This window comes from Mytilinidion resinicola, assembly GCF_010093595.1.
Source record: "Mytilinidion resinicola strain CBS 304.34 unplaced genomic scaffold BDZ99scaffold_5, whole genome shotgun sequence".
NCBI lineage: Eukaryota > Fungi > Ascomycota > Dothideomycetes > Mytilinidiales > Mytilinidiaceae > Mytilinidion > Mytilinidion resinicola.
The window spans coordinates 49,324-68,023 of NW_022985441.1; the positions used below are offsets into that span (position 1 = coordinate 49,324).

At 46.5% G+C, this 18,700-nt stretch overlaps 5 protein-coding genes across 5 annotated transcripts; 1 reads left to right on the plus strand and 4 right to left on the minus strand.

Annotated features, from left to right (window-relative positions):
- Positions 1–5,473: 5,473 nt before the first annotated feature.
- BDZ99DRAFT_473554 (uncharacterized protein) lies at positions 5,474–6,061 on the minus strand (the record flags this gene model as incomplete). The annotated part of the gene is made up of 4 exons (XM_033721839.1): positions 5,474–5,571; positions 5,633–5,699; positions 5,756–5,886; positions 5,950–6,061. 4 exons carry the CDS (start codon positions 6,059–6,061, stop codon positions 5,474–5,476), a joined length of 408 nt encoding a protein of 135 aa, XP_033579741.1.
- Positions 6,062–7,710: 1,649 nt separating this feature from the next.
- Positions 7,711–10,920, minus strand: BDZ99DRAFT_460153 (uncharacterized protein). Its single transcript, XM_033719328.1, has one exon. The coding sequence runs from the start codon at positions 10,869–10,871 to the stop codon at positions 8,202–8,204; it is 2,670 nt and encodes an 889-aa protein (XP_033579742.1). The 5' UTR covers positions 10,872–10,920; the 3' UTR covers positions 7,711–8,201.
- A 3,121-nt stretch (positions 10,921–14,041) lies between these two features.
- Positions 14,042–14,606, plus strand: BDZ99DRAFT_473556 (NADH:ubiquinone oxidoreductase kd subunit; the record flags this gene model as incomplete). The annotated part of the gene is made up of 3 exons (XM_033721840.1): positions 14,042–14,158; positions 14,208–14,519; positions 14,574–14,606. The coding sequence occupies 3 exons, from the start codon at positions 14,042–14,044 to the stop codon at positions 14,604–14,606; spliced, it is 462 nt and encodes a 153-aa protein (XP_033579743.1).
- An 803-nt stretch (positions 14,607–15,409) lies between these two features.
- BDZ99DRAFT_517096 (uncharacterized protein) lies at positions 15,410–16,282 on the minus strand (the record flags this gene model as incomplete). The annotated part of the gene is made up of 1 exon (XM_033725134.1): positions 15,410–16,282. One exon carries the CDS (start codon positions 16,280–16,282, stop codon positions 15,410–15,412), a length of 873 nt encoding a protein of 290 aa, XP_033579744.1.
- Positions 16,283–16,574: 292 nt separating this feature from the next.
- Positions 16,575–18,076, minus strand: BDZ99DRAFT_555574 (uncharacterized protein; the record flags this gene model as incomplete). Its single annotated transcript, XM_033727155.1, has 2 exons — positions 16,575–17,921; positions 18,052–18,076. 2 exons carry the CDS (start codon positions 18,074–18,076, stop codon positions 16,867–16,869), a joined length of 1,080 nt encoding a protein of 359 aa, XP_033579745.1. The 3' UTR covers positions 16,575–16,866.
- Positions 18,077–18,700: the final 624 nt, after the last annotated feature.

Here is an 18,700-nt window from a genome sequence, read left to right on the forward strand (position 1 = left end):
ATAACACAACTTTAACGCCTAAAAAACTTAGGTTTAGAAAAGGGGTACTATTATAGTAACTACCTATAATACTTTACCTACTATAATTCGCCGATTATATATCTAGTCTAGCTCCTAGTCTAGATTATATCCTAGAACGTAGCCTAGATTATATAACCTAGTTTAGGTTATAGTCTAGGTTATATACTAAATTATATAGCGTTATTACCTAATCTTATATAGAGCTCGCGAGCTTATACTATATATATATTCTTCCGGCATATTTTCTTCGCCGGCGCTCTCGATTTCCTATTCCTTATATAACGTTTTAATTCCCTATATAGTAACGTATTTAGTATCTAATTAAAGCTTCCTTCTAAGCTTTTAAACTCCTGCTTATAGTACTATTATAATACTAAGTTCCTCTAGTATACTAGTACTGCAGCGTTGTTTTCTAGTTTACTAGCTATAATAGCAGCTAAAGTTTTTTAAAATACACCTGTAAAGTTCTTAGAGTAGTTTTTAAAGTAGGCTAGTATACTATTAATTTAAGGCTATAATATAGGTAGGTCTTTTTTAAACTTTTCTAGCTTAGAAAAGCCCTTAATATACGCTATAGAGTGGAAATTATTGCACTGCTATTTTAGCTTATCTAGGTAAGCTATTCTAGTTTTTCTAAATAGGTTAAATAGAGCAGTAGGAGCTATAAATAGTTCCTAAAATAGGATTAGAAAGGCTAAGGCACTATATCTAGGTGTAAACTAATAAAAAAAAGGAATAGAAAGGTTTTTTAGGTAGTTAACTAGTAACTATACGCGGACGTGTTATTAGTTAGCTTTTAGCTCCTAGATTTCCTTAGCTAAAGCTTAGTTTTTTACTTCTAGTTTATAGTAGGCAGATTCCTATTATTAAATATACTCTTTAGCTGCCTTTTTTAATTAGGTAGCTGCCTTTTCTACTACCTACTAGGCCTATTTAGTTTTAGATTCCCGGACTATAGTTACTATATTATTATACTTCTTCTATAAGGATTTATATTTAATTTTTTATTTCTTTACTTTTTTTTCTAGTACTTAGACTATAGTGCAGATGCTAGCCTATTAGCGCTAAAGGCGGCTAAAATTAGTATTAAGGTAGTTAAAATAAATAAGGTGCTTTTTAAAAAAATTTACTTCTAATAGGTTATTAATAAAAGTAAAGGCTAATAGTAAGATACTATTAAGAAGCTAAGCTATTTTAGTAGGGTATACTTAAGTAAAAGCAACTATTACGTTAAAATTGCCTAAACTATTCTTAAGTTTTTTTTCTACTCTAGGCTTTAGAACTAAATCCGGGTTTACTATTTTAGCTCCCTTAATAATATTTCTATATACTATTCTAGGCCTAGTTTTATATATAATAGTAACTACTTAGTTATATTAGAAGGTAATAGTTTTATTTTAGAGGTTTATATTAAGGTTATAGCTCTATATATAGGAGCTTATACTAGGAAACTTATAGAGTACTTAATTTTTAACTACTATAATAGTAATATTAGTAGTAAAATCCTCTTTTACTTCTATATTACCGGATAGTTCTTTATTATTAGATTTACCTATATCCTAGTCCCCTTTTTTTTATTAGTTATATTTAATATCCTAATATATAAAGGGCCTAGAAAGGGAAAAAAGCCTAGCTATAAAGTTAGTAATATTCTTAAAAAGTATAAAAGTAGAAAAAAGGTTAAAAGGTAATAGTAGATTAGACTTTAAAAACAGTATTACTAGCTGCTTACTAGCAGCTCCTAGGTACTATACTATAGAGCTAGATGCTTTAACAGCCTTACTAGATATACCTAAAAAAGTATAGCTAGAATTAGTAGGGTTAACGCCCTTTTTTAGGTCTATTATAGTAATAGCAACCTATTATAATAGGTAAAACAGTAAACTAGGTTTTTAGGTAGCTAGGATTACTAAATATAGTTCTTATAAAAATAGTAGATATTATAAAAGGTATTATAAAGTATAAAAACTTAATAGGTAAATAGTAATTAGAAAAGGTTATATTGCTATACTATAGAAGTTATAATATAAAGAAAAAAAAAAGGTTAAAAGTATAGCTACTAGAAGTAGGTTCCTAGCGCGTTTAGCGCTAGCTACTAGTGCGCCCTTCTAATTATTATATAACTATAGAGGTTCCCTTTAAAAGTTTCTGCCACGCTAAAAAATATAGCTTAAGCCTTAATACGCTACTAAACGCCACTAGCTCGGTATATAACTATATAGCTACTTAATAACCTTTTCTACTCCCTCTAAAACTTATATATTTAGTATAGCTCTACTAGTTTAATAAGTTTAGTTCGCTGCTACCCTAGTAGCTAAGCGCGTATAGCGCGGCGCGCTAGGTAGGCTATATAGCAGCTCCGTTTGTATAGCTAACGGGTTATTTTCTGCAGATATAAACCTAACTGTATAAGTATTCGTTTTCGAAATTTTGGCAGGGTTTTACTCTATTTTTAATGCCCTGCTAGTCTTAAAGATATTAGGGCCACCTAGGCGCTCTGCCTCTATACGTTCCTTATATTTCTTTTTCCTTAATACAGCCTTTAGTAATTGCTTAGCGTTCTTAGCATTTTTATTAGTGCCCTTATTATTATTAACATCTACCTAGTTATTATCGTCGTTGTCGTCGTTATTATTATTATCGTTGTCGTCGTCGTCGTCGTTGTTATTATTGTTGTTATTATTATTATTATTATTATTAATATCTGCCTAGTTATCTAGGCGCTTTAAATAGTAAGTCTTTTCTATAGCGCCCTTTCTATACTTATTACCGCCCTTAAGCCTAATTATTTCTTAGATATATTATAGAATCCGTTAAATCTAGGCCTAGCAGCGCTATTGCTCTATATTCTTCTAGCTCTGCCGCTACTGCTTATCTTTTTATACTCTAGACTTTGGCGCGCCCTTTTTTATAGTTATGCGCTTAAGGTAAGGCTAGGCAGGCTCTATTGCGTTAAGATCTAGGGAATTTACAACCTAGAAAAGTTATTAGACCTTAGCAGCGGCGTAGACAGTTGCTTAATAATAATATATATGCGCAGGAGCATAATATTCCTATATAATTATACCCTATTAATCGCGCGCGCAACGCTAGGTAAATAGAATAAGCTTCTTCTCTAAGATCTCCTTTTTATAGCAATACTAATTAACGCCTATTCTACTGCCTTTTATAAGCTTTCTAGTATCCTGTATAAACTGCTACTTCGGCTTTTTACCTAGGCGGTTGCGTGTTGCCCTAAGGCGTAATAGAGGATTTTCTAGCTTCTACTCTGCCTGTGTAATAGGCTTAATAGTTTTATTAAGCTTAGTAAGATCTTTATCTACTATAGCGCGTTTAGCCTTTATTTCTAGGTGCTAGATATAGTAAGGGCCCTTACGATTATAAAAGAAGCAGCCCTAGAATATTAACTCTAAGTATTCTTTCCAGTATTTTTATATTATTATACGCAAGAACTGTTTATTTAACTAATACTAGATATAATATCCTTTACAGCGCTGGCTAACTATAAAGGCTGTTTTATTGCTCTAAATAATATTTTTCTAGTTTTTAAAAGTCTAGTATTAATAGTTAAGGCACTACTATAATTATTCCTGCTTTATCTACTTCTATAGCCTAGGTTTCTATATAGGTTTTATCTTCCGCATATTAAGGTAGCGGCGAAGAATACGCTATATAGTTATAGCTAAGATTCCCACCTCTTCTATAAGCTAGTAAGTATTTAATTCCCTTCCAGCTCTGCTTTTAGTAACTAACTTCTCTATTTTTGCAATCTTCCTTACGGTTTATATAGTCGGCCGGCTAGAGTAAAGTGCATTTTGCACGTATATATTAAGAACTTTAAGTAATTATTAGGGGTTCTAGCCGCAATCTATAGCCCTCTTCTAAACGTCCTAAATTATACGCTCTAATATGCTAGTAATAGTAGTAATTTAGTTAAAAGGAATATTTATAGCCTTAAGCGTAAGGGCTTGCGCTTTTATAGCGTTGTTGTATATAGTATAGTAGTAGACGAGAATTAAGTAGAGTATAAAGGTAATAAAGGGGTTTCTTAGTATTAATATAGCGGATTTTTATTAGCGCTAGGCCCGTATAGAAAGGGGCTAGACGGTTTATAGCGTAGGCTAATATCTAGCGTGCGCTATAGCGTTTTTAGCGCGGCAGAAACTTTTAAAGGGAACCTCTATACGTAACGTTTTATAACTATAGGTAAATATTACTTATAAAATAAAGGAAAAGGCCGTCTAAGGCCTAATAGAATACGTAGCTAATTAAGCAGCTATTTAAGCGGTTAAGTTGTAAAAATATATATTAGTATACGGTTTAATAAATCGGATAGAGTAGAGCAGCCTAGCTAATTCCTAGAAATAGAGATTTAATCTTAGAATAGGTTTTAGTAACAGCTTATAAACTAGGATAGATAACGTAAATAGAAAGAATAAATTAAGGTGTTATAAATTAGATAGAGTGGAACGGCCTAGCTAGTTTTAGTATAGAATTTAGGTTTTTAGAATAGAACTAATTCTATACTAAGTTTATAAAACCGGCAGGCTATATAAATTAAATAGGCTATATAAATTAGCACTGCGTTAGTTCGAATTAATATAAGAAATAAGCTAAGCCTTATAAAGTAGTTAATAAAAAGAAGTCTAGGGCGTAGCCTATAATAAAAGTTAATAGTATTCTTAGTTCTATAAGTAATTAGCTGCTTAGTATTAAAAAAACTATTTAGTAGTAGAATAATAGATACTATACTTAGCTAGATTTTGCCCGGTTTACCCTAGATATTTTTATAGTTCCGCTAATATCTAATAACTATAAAAAACTATTTAGTAGAGTATTTATCCTACTTAATAAGCATTGCCGGCGCCTTAGAATAGATATTATTAAGGCTAATAAGTATCTATACTATTTATTTACACCTACTAAAAAGGTTTACTATAACCCTAAGCTTATATATACCTATAGCGCGCCTAGCGTATTAATATAATATATAACCCTTTATAAGTAGGCAGATATATAACTAGTAGCTTTACTAGCAGTAGAAAAGGCCTATTATATTAATAACAACCTATTAGCAGAACAGCAGCGCTGTAAGGCTACTAAGAAGGCAGTTATAGATAGCGCAATAAACCTAGATAAGGATAAGGATAAGGAAAACGGGCAGGCTGTATAACGGGCTGCACGACGCGCTGCACGTCACGTGCGGCTATAGTAAGTTCAACCTCAACACTAAAACTACCTCGCGCTAAACTACTATAGGTAATATGGAGCTCCTGGAGCTCCTGGAGCTCCACGAGCTTTCTGCTGGAGTGGAGTGGAGCTATTTCCAAATCCACTCCACTCCACTCCAACAAGATCACTGGGAATGGCTCGTAGCCTCTAGAGTGTAGTCGGCCGCGATGAGTAATTTGACCGTCGAGATGACGAAATCATGCACGGAACTCCAAGGGCTTTAGATGCCCATAATGATTTGAGCACCGCTGGGGAAGTTGACCCCGGAGAGCGTCGGCGTAACAAGAGTAGTGTTGAGGTCGTTTATGAAATCGATCACTGCGGAGTAGTCCACAATTACTCTTCACCTTGGGGTATGAAAGGAATAGGGCCAACTGACTTACAAGATGTAGATCCACGCAATGCCACCGTGATTCTCTTATAGAAGTGGAGTATCGAATGTACCCCTGAAGTCATTGAAGTTTTAGTCATTAAGCAGCTAAGCCGGGGCTACGTTTTATACCTGAGTATACGTTGTAGAATTGTCTATTTGCTGAACGATAGTTACATCGAAAGCTCCCTTCGAGCATCCTGCGTAAGCTGCAGCGGAAAGCTGAGCTGCACGATGAAGCTCGTTGAAGTCGTCGATTGAAGCTAGCGATTTCGTTAGACATGTCCATAGCTTTGAGCTTTGATCTTAGTGCGTGATGTACCTACCTGGAACGGACCGTTTCTCTAACCTCGCGGCGTATTTGACAGGGCTTGGCGTAGGTGCCGCCGAGATGAGAAGGCAAGTTCCAAGAGCCGCAATGATCTGATTGAATTGCATATCGATTTCGCCGTAAAGAGAAGCCTGACTTAGTTCAATTCGGAGCCTTTCGCCGTACGTTTATAGAATCGAAGACAGCGAGTCAGCAATTGAAAGTCTTCGTAGTCGGATTGATATTCCTGGAGGATATCGTCCCTTAAAGTACACACTCCAGTCAGAACATGCATGATAGCAATGTGGTCTTCTGATCTTGTCCCATCTTCCGAGGTTTACAAATTCAAAAGTAGAGTATACGGGGCCATTTACCCCAACATTCATATATCCTTTCCCCGCAAATTGGGCCCTGATGTGTTGTCATGGGTACACTCTGTGGGTAGAGACTATGGACGCCTGGGCGCTCAAAGTGGTCATACAAATGACACCGGGATGCAAGACATTAATGACAAGCCTCTGTCGGTATCCCGCCCATCCTCCGAGGTATGTTTGCCAAATAGTGGAGACAATAGCGACAGCTTCGGAATGGACAATTGACACAGAATTAGTGGAGGCGGTTCGATGATTGATTCTCTTTTAACATTGATGGATGGGGTCGGAGTGCATCTATTACTCAGCCTGTCACCTGTGTAGTGTACTAAGGCTGTTTGCAGGCTTATACTAGTATTCGGAAGCTTTGAGAGAGCTTCTTTGTCTCTTTGGGTTCCAATTGACTCTTCAATACGGCTCCTCATCTACGGCGTCGTCGAGAGCTCGGTACATCGAGCTACATGTGATGAAACTTTGATCCTTGGTTCGTGTGTTAAAATTCGGGTATTTGATGTAACCCACTATCCTTTCAAGGAATTATCTCACCCCACTCCACACTGAACGGAAGTTCTTGCTCCGTCCTCATGGTTATGTAATTCGAGGTCAAAAGAAGCATCTCGCTAGCTCGCGTCGGAGATGTATGTAGATTGCTGCTGATAAATGGAGAGCTGGAAGTACACGGTTCTAATGCTAGCTTGCCGCGGGCCGTTCTCGATGCTACTCAGATCACAATCCCTAACAACGACGAGGCAAGAGCACGCATCCTCGCGTTCATTCGGTGTCTGCGTGGTCGACGGCCTATAAGGTCGACAGCATGGGAGTGGTGAAGCACGGAAATCGAGCACGTGACCCTTCAAAGTGGATGAAACTCCTCGCAAACTTGAACTGAGCGACTTCAAATACTGGCTATGGAAGACGGAGATGCGAAAACACGCAGACAGGCGAGCGCATCTTCGGATCCAATTTCCCCTGGATTGATTGATCTCCCAGGCGAGAACGACTTTTACCTGGGCTTGCATGAGAGCGGCAATACGTTACCGACCGCGATGCCTGTAGGGTTTCTTGGATGAGATACAGGGTTTCGGCACACTCCTTCGTTTAGAGCTGAATATCGAGGATGCTGACGGTGGAGAGCACGCGCTCTACTTTTAACCTCTTCGCTCTAGAGAGTGTGGCCTGCTGCTGGAGGAATATTGGGAGATAGAAAGAAACGTTAAGATCTCTATGCTGTAAGTCGAATCAGAGGATTCATTTGGCTGGAAGCTTTTCAGATAGAAATCTCCCACTCGTTCGTCTGCTTTGAGGGCCGTGATACGATGTCGAGCGACTTCAGAAGTGCGTAAGTTTCTCGGTGTCATAACGGTGAAATTCGCATGTTGCGAACCGGACCTGACCTCAAGATCTAAGACGGTTTTATTTCGCGAGCTGTTCAAGAAGACTACTTACTCCCTCGCTCTGGTGAGCGCAATACGCGGCTGAAGGATCTAGATGCGCGGAAAGTTTTAGACGTCAGGACGCATGAGTCCACACTGAGCTCCACATCGCGAAAAGGCCCTGAATCGAATTGGCACGACTTACGCAGGTGCCAAAAAGGCTACATATACAATCGCTGATTCATTTGCTTAGTCTAATGCACCCAGCACCCCGTTTTCTTGCCGGACAAGGACACCGAGACGCCCGAACACCGTTAACCGGATGCAATTCAGACACCGACCCCCATCCATCCGTCCATTCATCCATTATGCACTTCGGTATCATACCATCGCCGTGCCAAGCGCCTAATCGCTTGCAAAGAACCTACTAATACATAGACTGAATGGTATCGGGCTACCCAACACCACTACCGCCATCCCACAGCACTAGGTTTTTATCATGTCCGGGAAAGGACAAGAGAATCTCAGACTTTTCTCTTCCTAATCCGATGCACGTCCTGTCCCTTCCTAGGGCGCTTCTTCTCCTTGGGCACATACTCCCACGGGACGTCGATCCACTCGCTCAAGACGCGGGCGTACATGAAATCGTCCACGCGTCCAATGCGGACCTTCTTTCCGGCCACCTCGACGACCTCCGTGCCGTCCTCCACAGTGCCCACTGCATCCGTGATGGTGTCGTCGCCCATAGCAGCGACAGGGACACCAGTGAAATCAGCCTCGTCACCAACTTCCTCCTCGACCATCTCTTTCTGCGCGACCTTCGCCGCCACCGCGTCTTCTTTGTCTTCGACGCTGAGAATGACATCGCCGAGACCAGCTTCATCGCCCAGCACCCGCTCCATCGCCCGCGACGCCTCGTCGACTGGTGCGTCTGCGAGTTCATCAAACGCATCGCGCCAAGTGACGCGATTAAAGTAGTCGGTCGTAAAATCGCCCTTCTGGATGATGACATCGTCAAGCAGGCGCTTCTGATTCGACTTGCGCAGAATGTTCGCTTCAATCGTGTACTCGCTGACGAACTTGTAGATATGCACGTCGCGAGTCTGGCCAATACGATGGCAGCGGTCCTGGCACTGCTTGTCCATAGCCGGATTCCAATCGAGGTCGTAGAAAATGACGGTGTCAGCGCCTGTGAGGTTGATGCCTAGGCCGCCAGAGCGGGACGAGAGGATAAAGCAGAGGATGCGCGGGTCCGAGTTGAAGCGGTCGGTGAGGATTTGACGCTGCTCGACCTTGGTGGCCCCGTCGAGACGCAGGTAGCGGTGGCCGTGAATGTTGAGGAACTGCTCGAGAATGTCAAGAACCTTTGTCATCTGGGTGAAGATCAGGGCACGGTGACCGCCGGCTTGGAGGTCACGGAGAAGAGTGGCCAGGCGCTGGAGTTTGCCACAGTCGTATTGAAGGAGCCGCTTGTCTGGGAACGCGATGGAGAGACGGATGCGGGATTCATGGAAGGGGTCGTCGGTAGCCTGGGCGATAGGAGAGGCGCGGACGATCTCAGTGCCCGGCACAGAGAGAGTGAGAGGTGCCAAATCAGTAGCAACAACTGCGGGCGTCACACAACCGAACTTCTGGATGATCGGAGCAAGTGAAGAGGCTCGTTCTTCCAGAGTGGGGACGAGGTCGAGAATTTTGGTAGAGGTGTTGAGATACCACTCCGCGGCGTCGATGGATCGTCGAGGCTTTCGCGTACCTAGCTTGTCCTGAAGGCCCAGATTAACGCGATCAAAAAGACCTTTGCCATACACGGGCAGGAATTGCGTTCGTTGACGTGTAAGACGAAGGCAGTCCTTGAGATGGTCAAGGTTAGACACGCTCTCCTTTTCAGCCATGTAGGTCAGCACGGAGTTGACGGAAGAGCCGTCGAGCCGAGCATTAGAGCTAGTTCGTCGAGTTTGCTGTTCAATGAGATCCTCTAAGGGTCGAACTGCGCGAATCTTCTGAGTTCGTATTGCATGAAGTCTTGAAGTGTCCTCCCGACGAACGAAGGACAGATTCAGGAAGTCCAGATCTACCTTCTCGTCCTCAGCCTCGCTCAAGAGGCGCTTCCGAACGAGTAGATCTTTGATCTCGAAGTCAGCAACCACTGACTTCCGCATAGCGAACGATGTGACGATCTGGCGAGTCTCAAACAGGTCGGGATGGTTGCACACCTTACGAAGAGACATCAGACAGTTGATGATAGACATGTAGTTGCCAGTTGCGAGAGTTGCCTTGGTATCGGCTCGGCCCAAAAACCCGTCATATAGCTGTCGTTGTCGTTTTGACAACCGACAGTAGACGACGTGTTCATACTTGCCAGGCATCTGCTTTTCTACATCCGCCTTCAGTCTCCGTAAAAGATACGGCCGAAGGACTTCATGAAGTTGACGAACAATCTTTTGCCCTTCAGCATCCAAGACTTGCTTCCCTTGTTCCAGAATCTGATTGGCAGGCTTCTTCAGGGCGTTGGTGAAATCTTGAAGGTCGGCGATTTGTTGGTTTTCGCCAAGCCCAGCTGGCATAAGGAAGTACAGCAGAGACCAAAGCTCGTCGATATTGTTCTGGAGAGGTGTTCCGGTCAGCAGGAGTCGATTTTTTGTCCGAAACCCTAGCAGGGTCTGCCATCGTCGAGTCTTGAAATTTTTGATGTTGTGAGCTTCGTCCAGGATGAGATACTCCCATTGCCGCATCTTAAATGCCTGTTCATCCTGTATAATCAACTGATACGACGTTATGATAACGTTGTAGAGATCTTGATTTCTCCATCCTTTACGCATGTTTTGTCGCTCTTTGATATCGCCATAGTAAGTCAAGATCTTGAATCCCGGACACCACTTCTTAAACTCCATTTCCCAATTCAGCATCACACTAGTAGGCACGACTATCAGATGAGGACCCCAGTTCTGTCTCTTGACAGCAAGATGTGCAAGAAGAGAAATTGTCTGAATCGTCTTCCCAAGACCCATCTCGTCTGCAAGGATGCCATTGCCGGAGTCGTTGTGAAGTTTTGCGAGCCAATCCAGACCGGCGTGTTGGTAGTCTCGAAGTGTGCCTCTCAGTAGAACAGTCGGTATCTCTACTCTGGAGTCTGTCGAAGCTGCTCGAGAAATGTCTGTAGACACTTGATTTTGTTGAGGAGTATCGACGTCCATCTCTTCCACGGCATCATCCGTTTCCGGGTGCACGCCATTTGTCTTCTCGAGAACTTCGGGAGGTGCGACATCATTGCGTTCCTCCAATGGTGAGTGCACATGATCAGAATCTGCATGGTGGCCGTTCTGAACTGGAGATTGTGATGCCTCTCCCCCTGACGTGTGAGCTGTATCATGGTATCTCTTTACACCATTCGAAATATTGGCATGGTCTTGACGCTCGAAGCAGTCTTCGTCCTCACCCACTCCATTGGTAGTAGGCGCCTCCACTGTTTCAGCCTGAAGGGCGGCCTGGTTGGCATTCTTGATCCTCGCAATCTCGGCGGAGGAAAGGAACCCTAGGAGGGGATTGGCGTCCTCTTCAGATCCGTCAAACTCGTCGAATTCGTCCTCGTAGCCGGTCACTTCAGATCCACTCTCGTCGTCAGATGTGCCTTCATCCGATGTGCCTTCGTCTGATGACTCCAACAGGGCGTCGCCAACCTCCTCCAATACAACGTTGGAATAGTCGATTTGGTTGTTTTCGTCCTCGCAATTGATGGAGTAGTTGCCATTGGTGATTATAGGTGTTCCAGGGCTAGTCGGCCCGTCAAGATCTTCGAATTCTCTCAGAGGAATTTTGTCCTCAACGAGGTCCATTTCTGACGCGTCATCAGCATCTTGCGTGTCGTCGTCATCCTGCTCGATCCTAGACGCGTGATCATCCACGTCGGTTCCAGATTCAACCTCCTCGTCCCTGTTCTCATCCTCCACTTCCTGGTCATCGTCAGAAGGCAGATCTGGAAGCTGCTTGTACTTGGCATGCAACTCCTCAGTAGTTAGATCTCGATCATCGTCCCGGCCATCATCTTCCTCGTCGTCCCCAGAGTCAGACAGGATGTGGTCTCCTTCGTCGGTTGACTCTACGCGGGTATCACCGTCTTCGGTCTCATCTTCCTCGCTGGGCGCTACAGAACCAGCATTATCGAGTCGAGCTTTGCCAAGGACCGCTTTTGCCTGCTCGACCATGTTCTCCATGACCTCTTTGCCCTGTCGGTCCTGCTCCTCTTGCCATCGCGCAAATCGAACTTGGTCAACCTCAGCCTTAGCCATCTTCCAGGAGTGTTCCAGGTCGGCGACCAATTGTTTGGCTCGGATCTTGTTGGCCTTCAGCTCCTCTCGGTGAAGTTCCTCGGTGGACACCTTCTTATACTTCTTATTCCATTTCTCCACGGCCTCCTGTGCTAATCGCTTCGCCAGCCGCTTGTGATTCTCCTTCTCTCTCTTCAGCAGCTTCCCAAAGTGTAGAGCGTGCGCGACCACGTATTCGTAGTGACCGTAGACTTGTGGCGGTTCCTTGGCGGGTTCGGATAGCCACACCTTGGACCGTTCTCGGCTCAGGACTCCATGCTCGGCAGCTTCCACGATACGCAAACGTACATCTACTTCACGTTGGATTTGTTTCTCGGTGCGGGGGTACAAGTACTGTGTAGATGTGCCTATGTCCTCGTCGGCTAGTGGGTCGTCGTGCTCGAGGAACTCGGCTAACGAGGCAAACTTGGGCTGTGGCGTGTGTCCGGGGTGCCGCATGATGGGGTCAGGGCGTCGTAGCTTCAGCTTGAGTCGGGGTGTCGGACCTGAGGGAGGAGGCATGTCATCCTGGGAGTCGTCGTGGAAGCCGTTGGGGGTCGCGAGCTCGGAGGCGTTGCTTTCGCGGTGAGGTCGCGGCTTCTTCTTGACTTCGGGTGTAGCTGGAAGAGGGTTCTTGCGAGGCCGGCCGGGTCCACGCTTGATGGGCACGTCTCCGTTGGCAAGTGAAGGTGTGTTGTGGGCGCCGGAGGCCTTGCGCGGGCGGTGAGAGGGGCTCTGAGGGGTGGCCTTGAGGGAGGCGGAGGAGGGCGTCTTTCGCAGGGAACCGTAGGGCTTGCTGTTCTTGGACGGCAGCGGAGTCGAAGCGACGCGGTGGCCATTCTGCCTGCCCGCGCTGTCATTCACGGGCTTCGTTGCGGCGGCGCGTGTCGGTCGCTTTGCACGCTCAGGCGCGGCCTCGGGAGTGAGGGGATTGAATCGGGTCGACTTGCGCTTGCCGTCGACGATGACCGTGGTCGGCCCATCCAAAACAGACGACTTCCAGGGCGGCGACACGGCGCGCGAGATGGAGCGCGGCCGCGCTGTGAGGTCGTCCAGCTTGCGCTTCTTGGCCGGCCTCTGCTCCGCAACACCCCCATCGTCACCAGTGTCCGACGTCGCCGCCGCTTCGCCAGACTTGCCATGGCCATTTATATGTGTCTCGGGGGTGTCGGCGGCGGGCTCGTCGGTGGAGGGTGGCGCGTTGCGGTCGCCATGGACGTGGTCGGAGGGGGTGTTGTCGTGTTGGACAGGCAGCGTTCCGCCGCTCATCGCCAGAGAGTCGCGAGGGCGATGCAGGAGACAACAGACCACTACTCGCCAACGCAGCCGTTCATGCACGGGGTCGAATGTAGTATCGGTGGGCAGAGGGATGGCGGAAGTTTGCAGTGGAGAAGTCTGGCATCACTCGGAGGCTGTGGCGGGGAGTTACGGGCGATTCGGCGGCGTGGGCTTGTTATGTTGGAGGAATCGAAAAAGACGTCGATGCGCCGCGCCAAAAGGGCTGCTGGCTGCTTGGCGCCATGACACCGCACCTCAAAGAACGCTACAGAATGTGATTGCAATGGGGCTCATTCACCATCTCATAAGTCTGCAGCAGCTGCGACGAGTTTGTCGAACTGCCTCCATATTCACATCACGTTCGCGCTGCCTTCTGAGGCCATGCAGGGGTCGTTGAACAATAAGTGGCCATCTGTTCTGCCTGGGCCGAGGAGCTGTCAGCCTCGTCCAAGTGTCGTTTTACAGTTTTGATAACGCACCAGAGCATCTCAAGCGGTGCTAAGCAAGTGTAAACAAGCCCAGACAGAGTGTCTGTCTAGCAAGAGCCACAGATTCGCGGACTGCCACTTTTTGTTCGAACCCTGGGGCATGCATCGCGGCATCCTGGCATTCGGCTTTGGTGGTCAGCAGGGGTCACGTGCACGAGGCTAATCACGACGACCTCACGCACGACCTCATCCATCTCTGCGCACCACCACCGACGGCATTCCCACCGCCAACGTACGTCTCCCGCCTCAATCGCACACCAATTGCGCCCGCCGCAGCCAGCTAAACACCTCCAGATGCTCTCCCGCCGCATCGCCGCGGCACGTCCGCTGACCCGGGTGATCCCCACCACCCGCCCATCCCTCACTCAGATCCGCAACATCACCCAGGCCGACATCGACGACCCCAATATGGTCTGCCGACTCCACAGCCCATAGTCGGCCACTCACTAACGTCTCCCAGAACGGCGGCTACGAACAGCCTCCGCCCATCAAGCGCCAACTCCGCGATCCCTACGGCGACTGGTGGGACAAGCAGGAGCGCCGCAACTACAACGAGCCAGTGCACGAGGACAACGACATTCTGGGCGTCTTCTCGCCGGAAGAATACCGCCACTTTGGAGCAGGTTGGGGCGGTGTGCTGATGGGGACATTTGTGCTGAGTGTGGTGGGCTTGGGCTTGACGGTGAAGCTGTTCTATCCCGATAAGAAGGCGGTGCCGCGGACGTTCCCGGATGGACTAGAGGTTGAGCTAGGAGGGCCCAGTGTGCTGCTTGTGAGTGTGGAATGATGGTGTGGTGTCAGGAAAGACAGTGCTAATCATACACAGGCCAAGAAACCAGGCGAAGATACTTACCCATAGGAGACTACGCTGGATGAACTGTATATTAAAGATTGGAGCAGAATACCTAGGAGCACAATCAAAGACTCAATGTCATCTCTCGGTTGTTTAATACATTGCAATTGGACGAGGAGCTCGTGACTTCTGTGGGCCTTTCTACCAGCCGCAACCCTTTCATGCCAGCCCATACCTACGGAAACCTCAGCTCATAGATCTCACACGTAAGTACGGCTCGTAAACATCTTTGTCGACTGTAAACTTGCTCAAAATATGTTTAGGCTGATAAAGCGTTGCTATTAATATGAATTGCCTCGTTATTAACCGCTCCGCAAGCAGACAATTGACGTCCGACTCCACCTACCACCACATTCACACCCATCATATACACAAACAATTCAATGCATAGAACGGAGGGCACATGTAGGCAGGTCAAATGGCGGTGTCGAGAAGCGGGGACGAATGCGTAGGGATAACAAGCAGGACAGGGTGAACAGTTCTCTCCAAAGCCCAAGCAAGGGAAAAGCAGAACAGATCCGACACCTCAGTCGCATCACTCTGCATAGCATTCTAGATCATGGGTGCCAGGTAGCGGCGTGCCTTCATCGAGATCGTATTGCTAGTGCCAAACTGGATCTAGCTTGACAGAAAAGCCTAGCGCAAGTGGCACCACCTCTTTGATTCTTTACCTAGGCGTAGCTAGGCTCTTCCATGGCCGCTCTTGTCGACATTCGTACTCCATGCCTTGCAAGCTAATCTCAATGAAAGTGGACCGGATCTGCTGGGCATATTATATTTCCAAGCATCCTCGTCAGTTTTGTGAGCATTCATCCCTCATCAAGTCCCCAGACAGTCAGGTCATGAATACTCGGCCACTCCCCTTCTTGGTGTGTCACCAAGTCGTTGTAAAGACCCTTTGTTCTATACATGTCAAGATCAAAGCCGAGCTGATCAGGTGCAACCTCCTCAAGCTTCATCGCCACAAGCTGCCAAGCTCTGCCGTGTCCATGAACGCCAATGTTATCAACTCTTTGCTTGCAAGGCGCGCAGTACCCACAGGGCTTGGAAGTGAGCTGGTCCAAAAAGCAGTGCAAAGCTTCATGCAGCAAGGTAGCCAAGACCTCCCACCCTTCCTTTCCCCAGTGTCGAGTTGAGCTGATGAGAATTGTCGAAGCTTGTCCCGTGTCCTCGGTTAATGCGTGGTCGAACCCTTGGAGTCTATTGCTCTTCGAAAGACGATTTCCGTATACGATTCTGATATTCTTCAAAGCCCCGAAGAAATACAGGTCATTGAAAACCGCGAGCGCTTTCTGAAGCTCCTTGATGGGGACGGAGTCCTTTAGATTCCGTCGAGCGAGTCTTGCCACCAGGTCTCCGTCTTTTACGAGCGCTTCCCAACGCGGTATGGCATCTCTTTGGCGCTTGTACGCCTGAAGGCCTTTGCGGTCGATGTATTGCATCGTCTGATCGGCCAAGTGCATCGCGTCGTATGATCTTACCGATAGGAAAGGGACCGGCGCCTTGCTCGCTGGAGAGGTTTCGCTGTGGATCTCCCTGCACTTCGGAGAGAACAAGCACGGGGTATCAAGGTCATATGCCTCCGGCTTACATGCTGGGCATGTGCAGACTCTGTTGAGGGACTTCACTTTCCTATTGAGTTCTTCTCGGAAGTCATCGGCGACCCATTCCTTCCTAGGCATCCCGGAAGGACGCAGGTGGTCGAAGGGGTAACACACTTTGTGGGAGCGGGTGTAGTGGTGGCGGTGGCGCTGTTGGTGTTGGACGTTGACGGTGCAAGAGGCTTTCAATGAGGCACTGCGCAGACTGTGGAGGTGGTGTGTGTAAAGAAACTAGGAGCCTAATCTTGGTACGAGGGAGTGGCCCTAGTATAAGACCTGATGGTGAATTCAACGTCTTTGGATTCCACAGCGAATCACTCACTGCTGCCTTAAACCCCTGCACTGTCCATTTCCTAGTTCACTCGTTCGCCATGGTCAGAAGTTTTTCGACATCCTTCCGACAAGGAGTCACTTTCAATCACATCTTTTTTCTCTTGCTATTTTCAGTCACATTCTGGTTTGCTAATATAACTTCTGACGTTTTTTTCATCTTCAACACAAATTCTAGTTCCCTATAGATTGGTCCTCAGACTTGATGAGGTTCGTTGCCGAATGATCTGAGCATTTTCTTAACCTCATTTTCTGTCGTGTGAGCCTCATTTTCATGACGGAGGCGGTATCTGCCGTGTACATTTCCATGTAGTCTTGCTGATTTCTGGAGAGCATTACGCGAAACCCCAGACAGTCAAGTCGTGGAGGCTAGGCCACTGTCCTTCTTCGCGCTCCAAATCCCCTAGGAAGCTCGTTGTTCTAGCCATTCTCAGCGGAAATCCGAGTTGGCCAGACACGACTTCTTCAAGCTTTTTGGCAACGAGTTGAAAGGCTCTTCCGTGTCCAGGCTCGATATTCTCGACCCTCGTCTTGCAGAAGTCGCATTGCTTATCACGACAGCCAGGGGCGGTGGACTGGTCGAAGAAGCAGTGTAGTGCCTCATGCAGTAGAGTGCTTAGTATCTCCGAAATAGGCATACCAGAGGCTGAATAAGTGCGATAGTGTAGAGTCGAATGCAGTTCCAGTTTTGAATGCAGCCCGGCTCTTCCCTTGAAAGTCTGCGCGTGGCCCAGGAGGTCTCCCCAATGCTTTCTCCAAAACCTGGTTCCGTAAAAGATCCTGACCTTCTTCAAAGCCCCGAAGAAGTACAGGTCATTGAATATTTCCAACACTTTATGCAGTTGCTTGGTTGAGACATTGTTCCTCATGTCCTTCTTGGCGAGTCGAGCCAGCAATCTTCCATCCTTCGCGAGCGCTTGCCAGCGCTCGAGGGCGTCCCTCTGGAGCTTGTATGCATGAGCCCCTTGAGCTTGTCGATTAATATACGCAATGACATGGTTGACCAGGTACATGTCTTCGTATGATTGTATAGACAGCGAAGGAACGCGTTCATTGCTCTCTGCATCCTCGCCACTGCTTATTTCTCGGTGCTTTTTGCACTGCGTCGCGGGACTGAAGACTTCAGGGTTACATTTTGGGCAATTGCAGGGTCGATGAAGAGATCGCACGGCCTTCCTGAATTCTTGAAGATTCTGGGGAATTGGCGGTTTACCTTCTTTGGGCATATCGCTTTCCTTGGGCATATTGCTTTCCTTAGGCATATTGGCAACCTCGGGCATCTCGGTTTCCTCAAGCATATTGAGTAGAAGCGATGGCTTAGGAGTTAAAGATGTGTCCGGAGGAAGTGCGTGGTGGTGGTGGTGCACAATGCATGAGGCCCTGTCTGGGGCTGTGGTGGACATATATATCAAGAGATTAACGATACATTTATAGGGTACTGTGGCGACGGTGAATGTTTTTAGAGAGGAACAGCAAGAGAAAGTAAATTTAACGCTAGACCTCAAGCTCGATCAACTCACCACGTCCATATTCAGATCCATACATGTTTTCATGTATGTCAAATCTGCCACTTCTTAATCCTCTTCGCAACATGCTTAACAACCTGGACGAGACATATCTGGCCATTTTGGCCAGCATCATCCCTTTCTAGGCCAGAATATGGAGGCCATCTCAGCCATTGGAAGGGATCACAGTTTCATACCCTCCATATATGTGCAACACGACGAAATAAGCCAACCAGTCGGCAAGCGATTAGATGTACACAAACTCTTGATAAGCAATTCGCAGATCAACTATTCCTTTCCGCTCACTTTACTTTTTTTTTTTCCCCTCACGTATCCACTTTTAAGGTAGGGTGGGCTGCTATCCGAAAATCTGTGAGTTAAAAAGGCCAGAGGCAAGACCAATGGGGCGCATTTCCCTCCGCTAACTGTCTAAACCGCAGTCAGGCGGCGAGCGAGTGCAGCTGTACCAATAACGAGGCACCTCGTGCCATTAGAAGCTCCAAAGCCGAAGTTGCCACAATGATACGAGACCAGACTTCCTAAAAACCGACAGTACTAAGAATCCATAAGCTCTAGCTTGCGCAATCTTTCGTTTGCCTAGATAGGCATTTAACGAACCCTGTCCTTGCGTTTTCAAATTGAACAATGGCTGAAGTCGAGCGAA

Excerpts from the sequence above, each read along its gene's own strand:
- BDZ99DRAFT_460153 (XM_033719328.1), bottom strand. The coding sequence starts at position 10,871 with ATGGACGTCGATACTCCTCAACAAAATCAAGTGTCTACAGACATTTCT.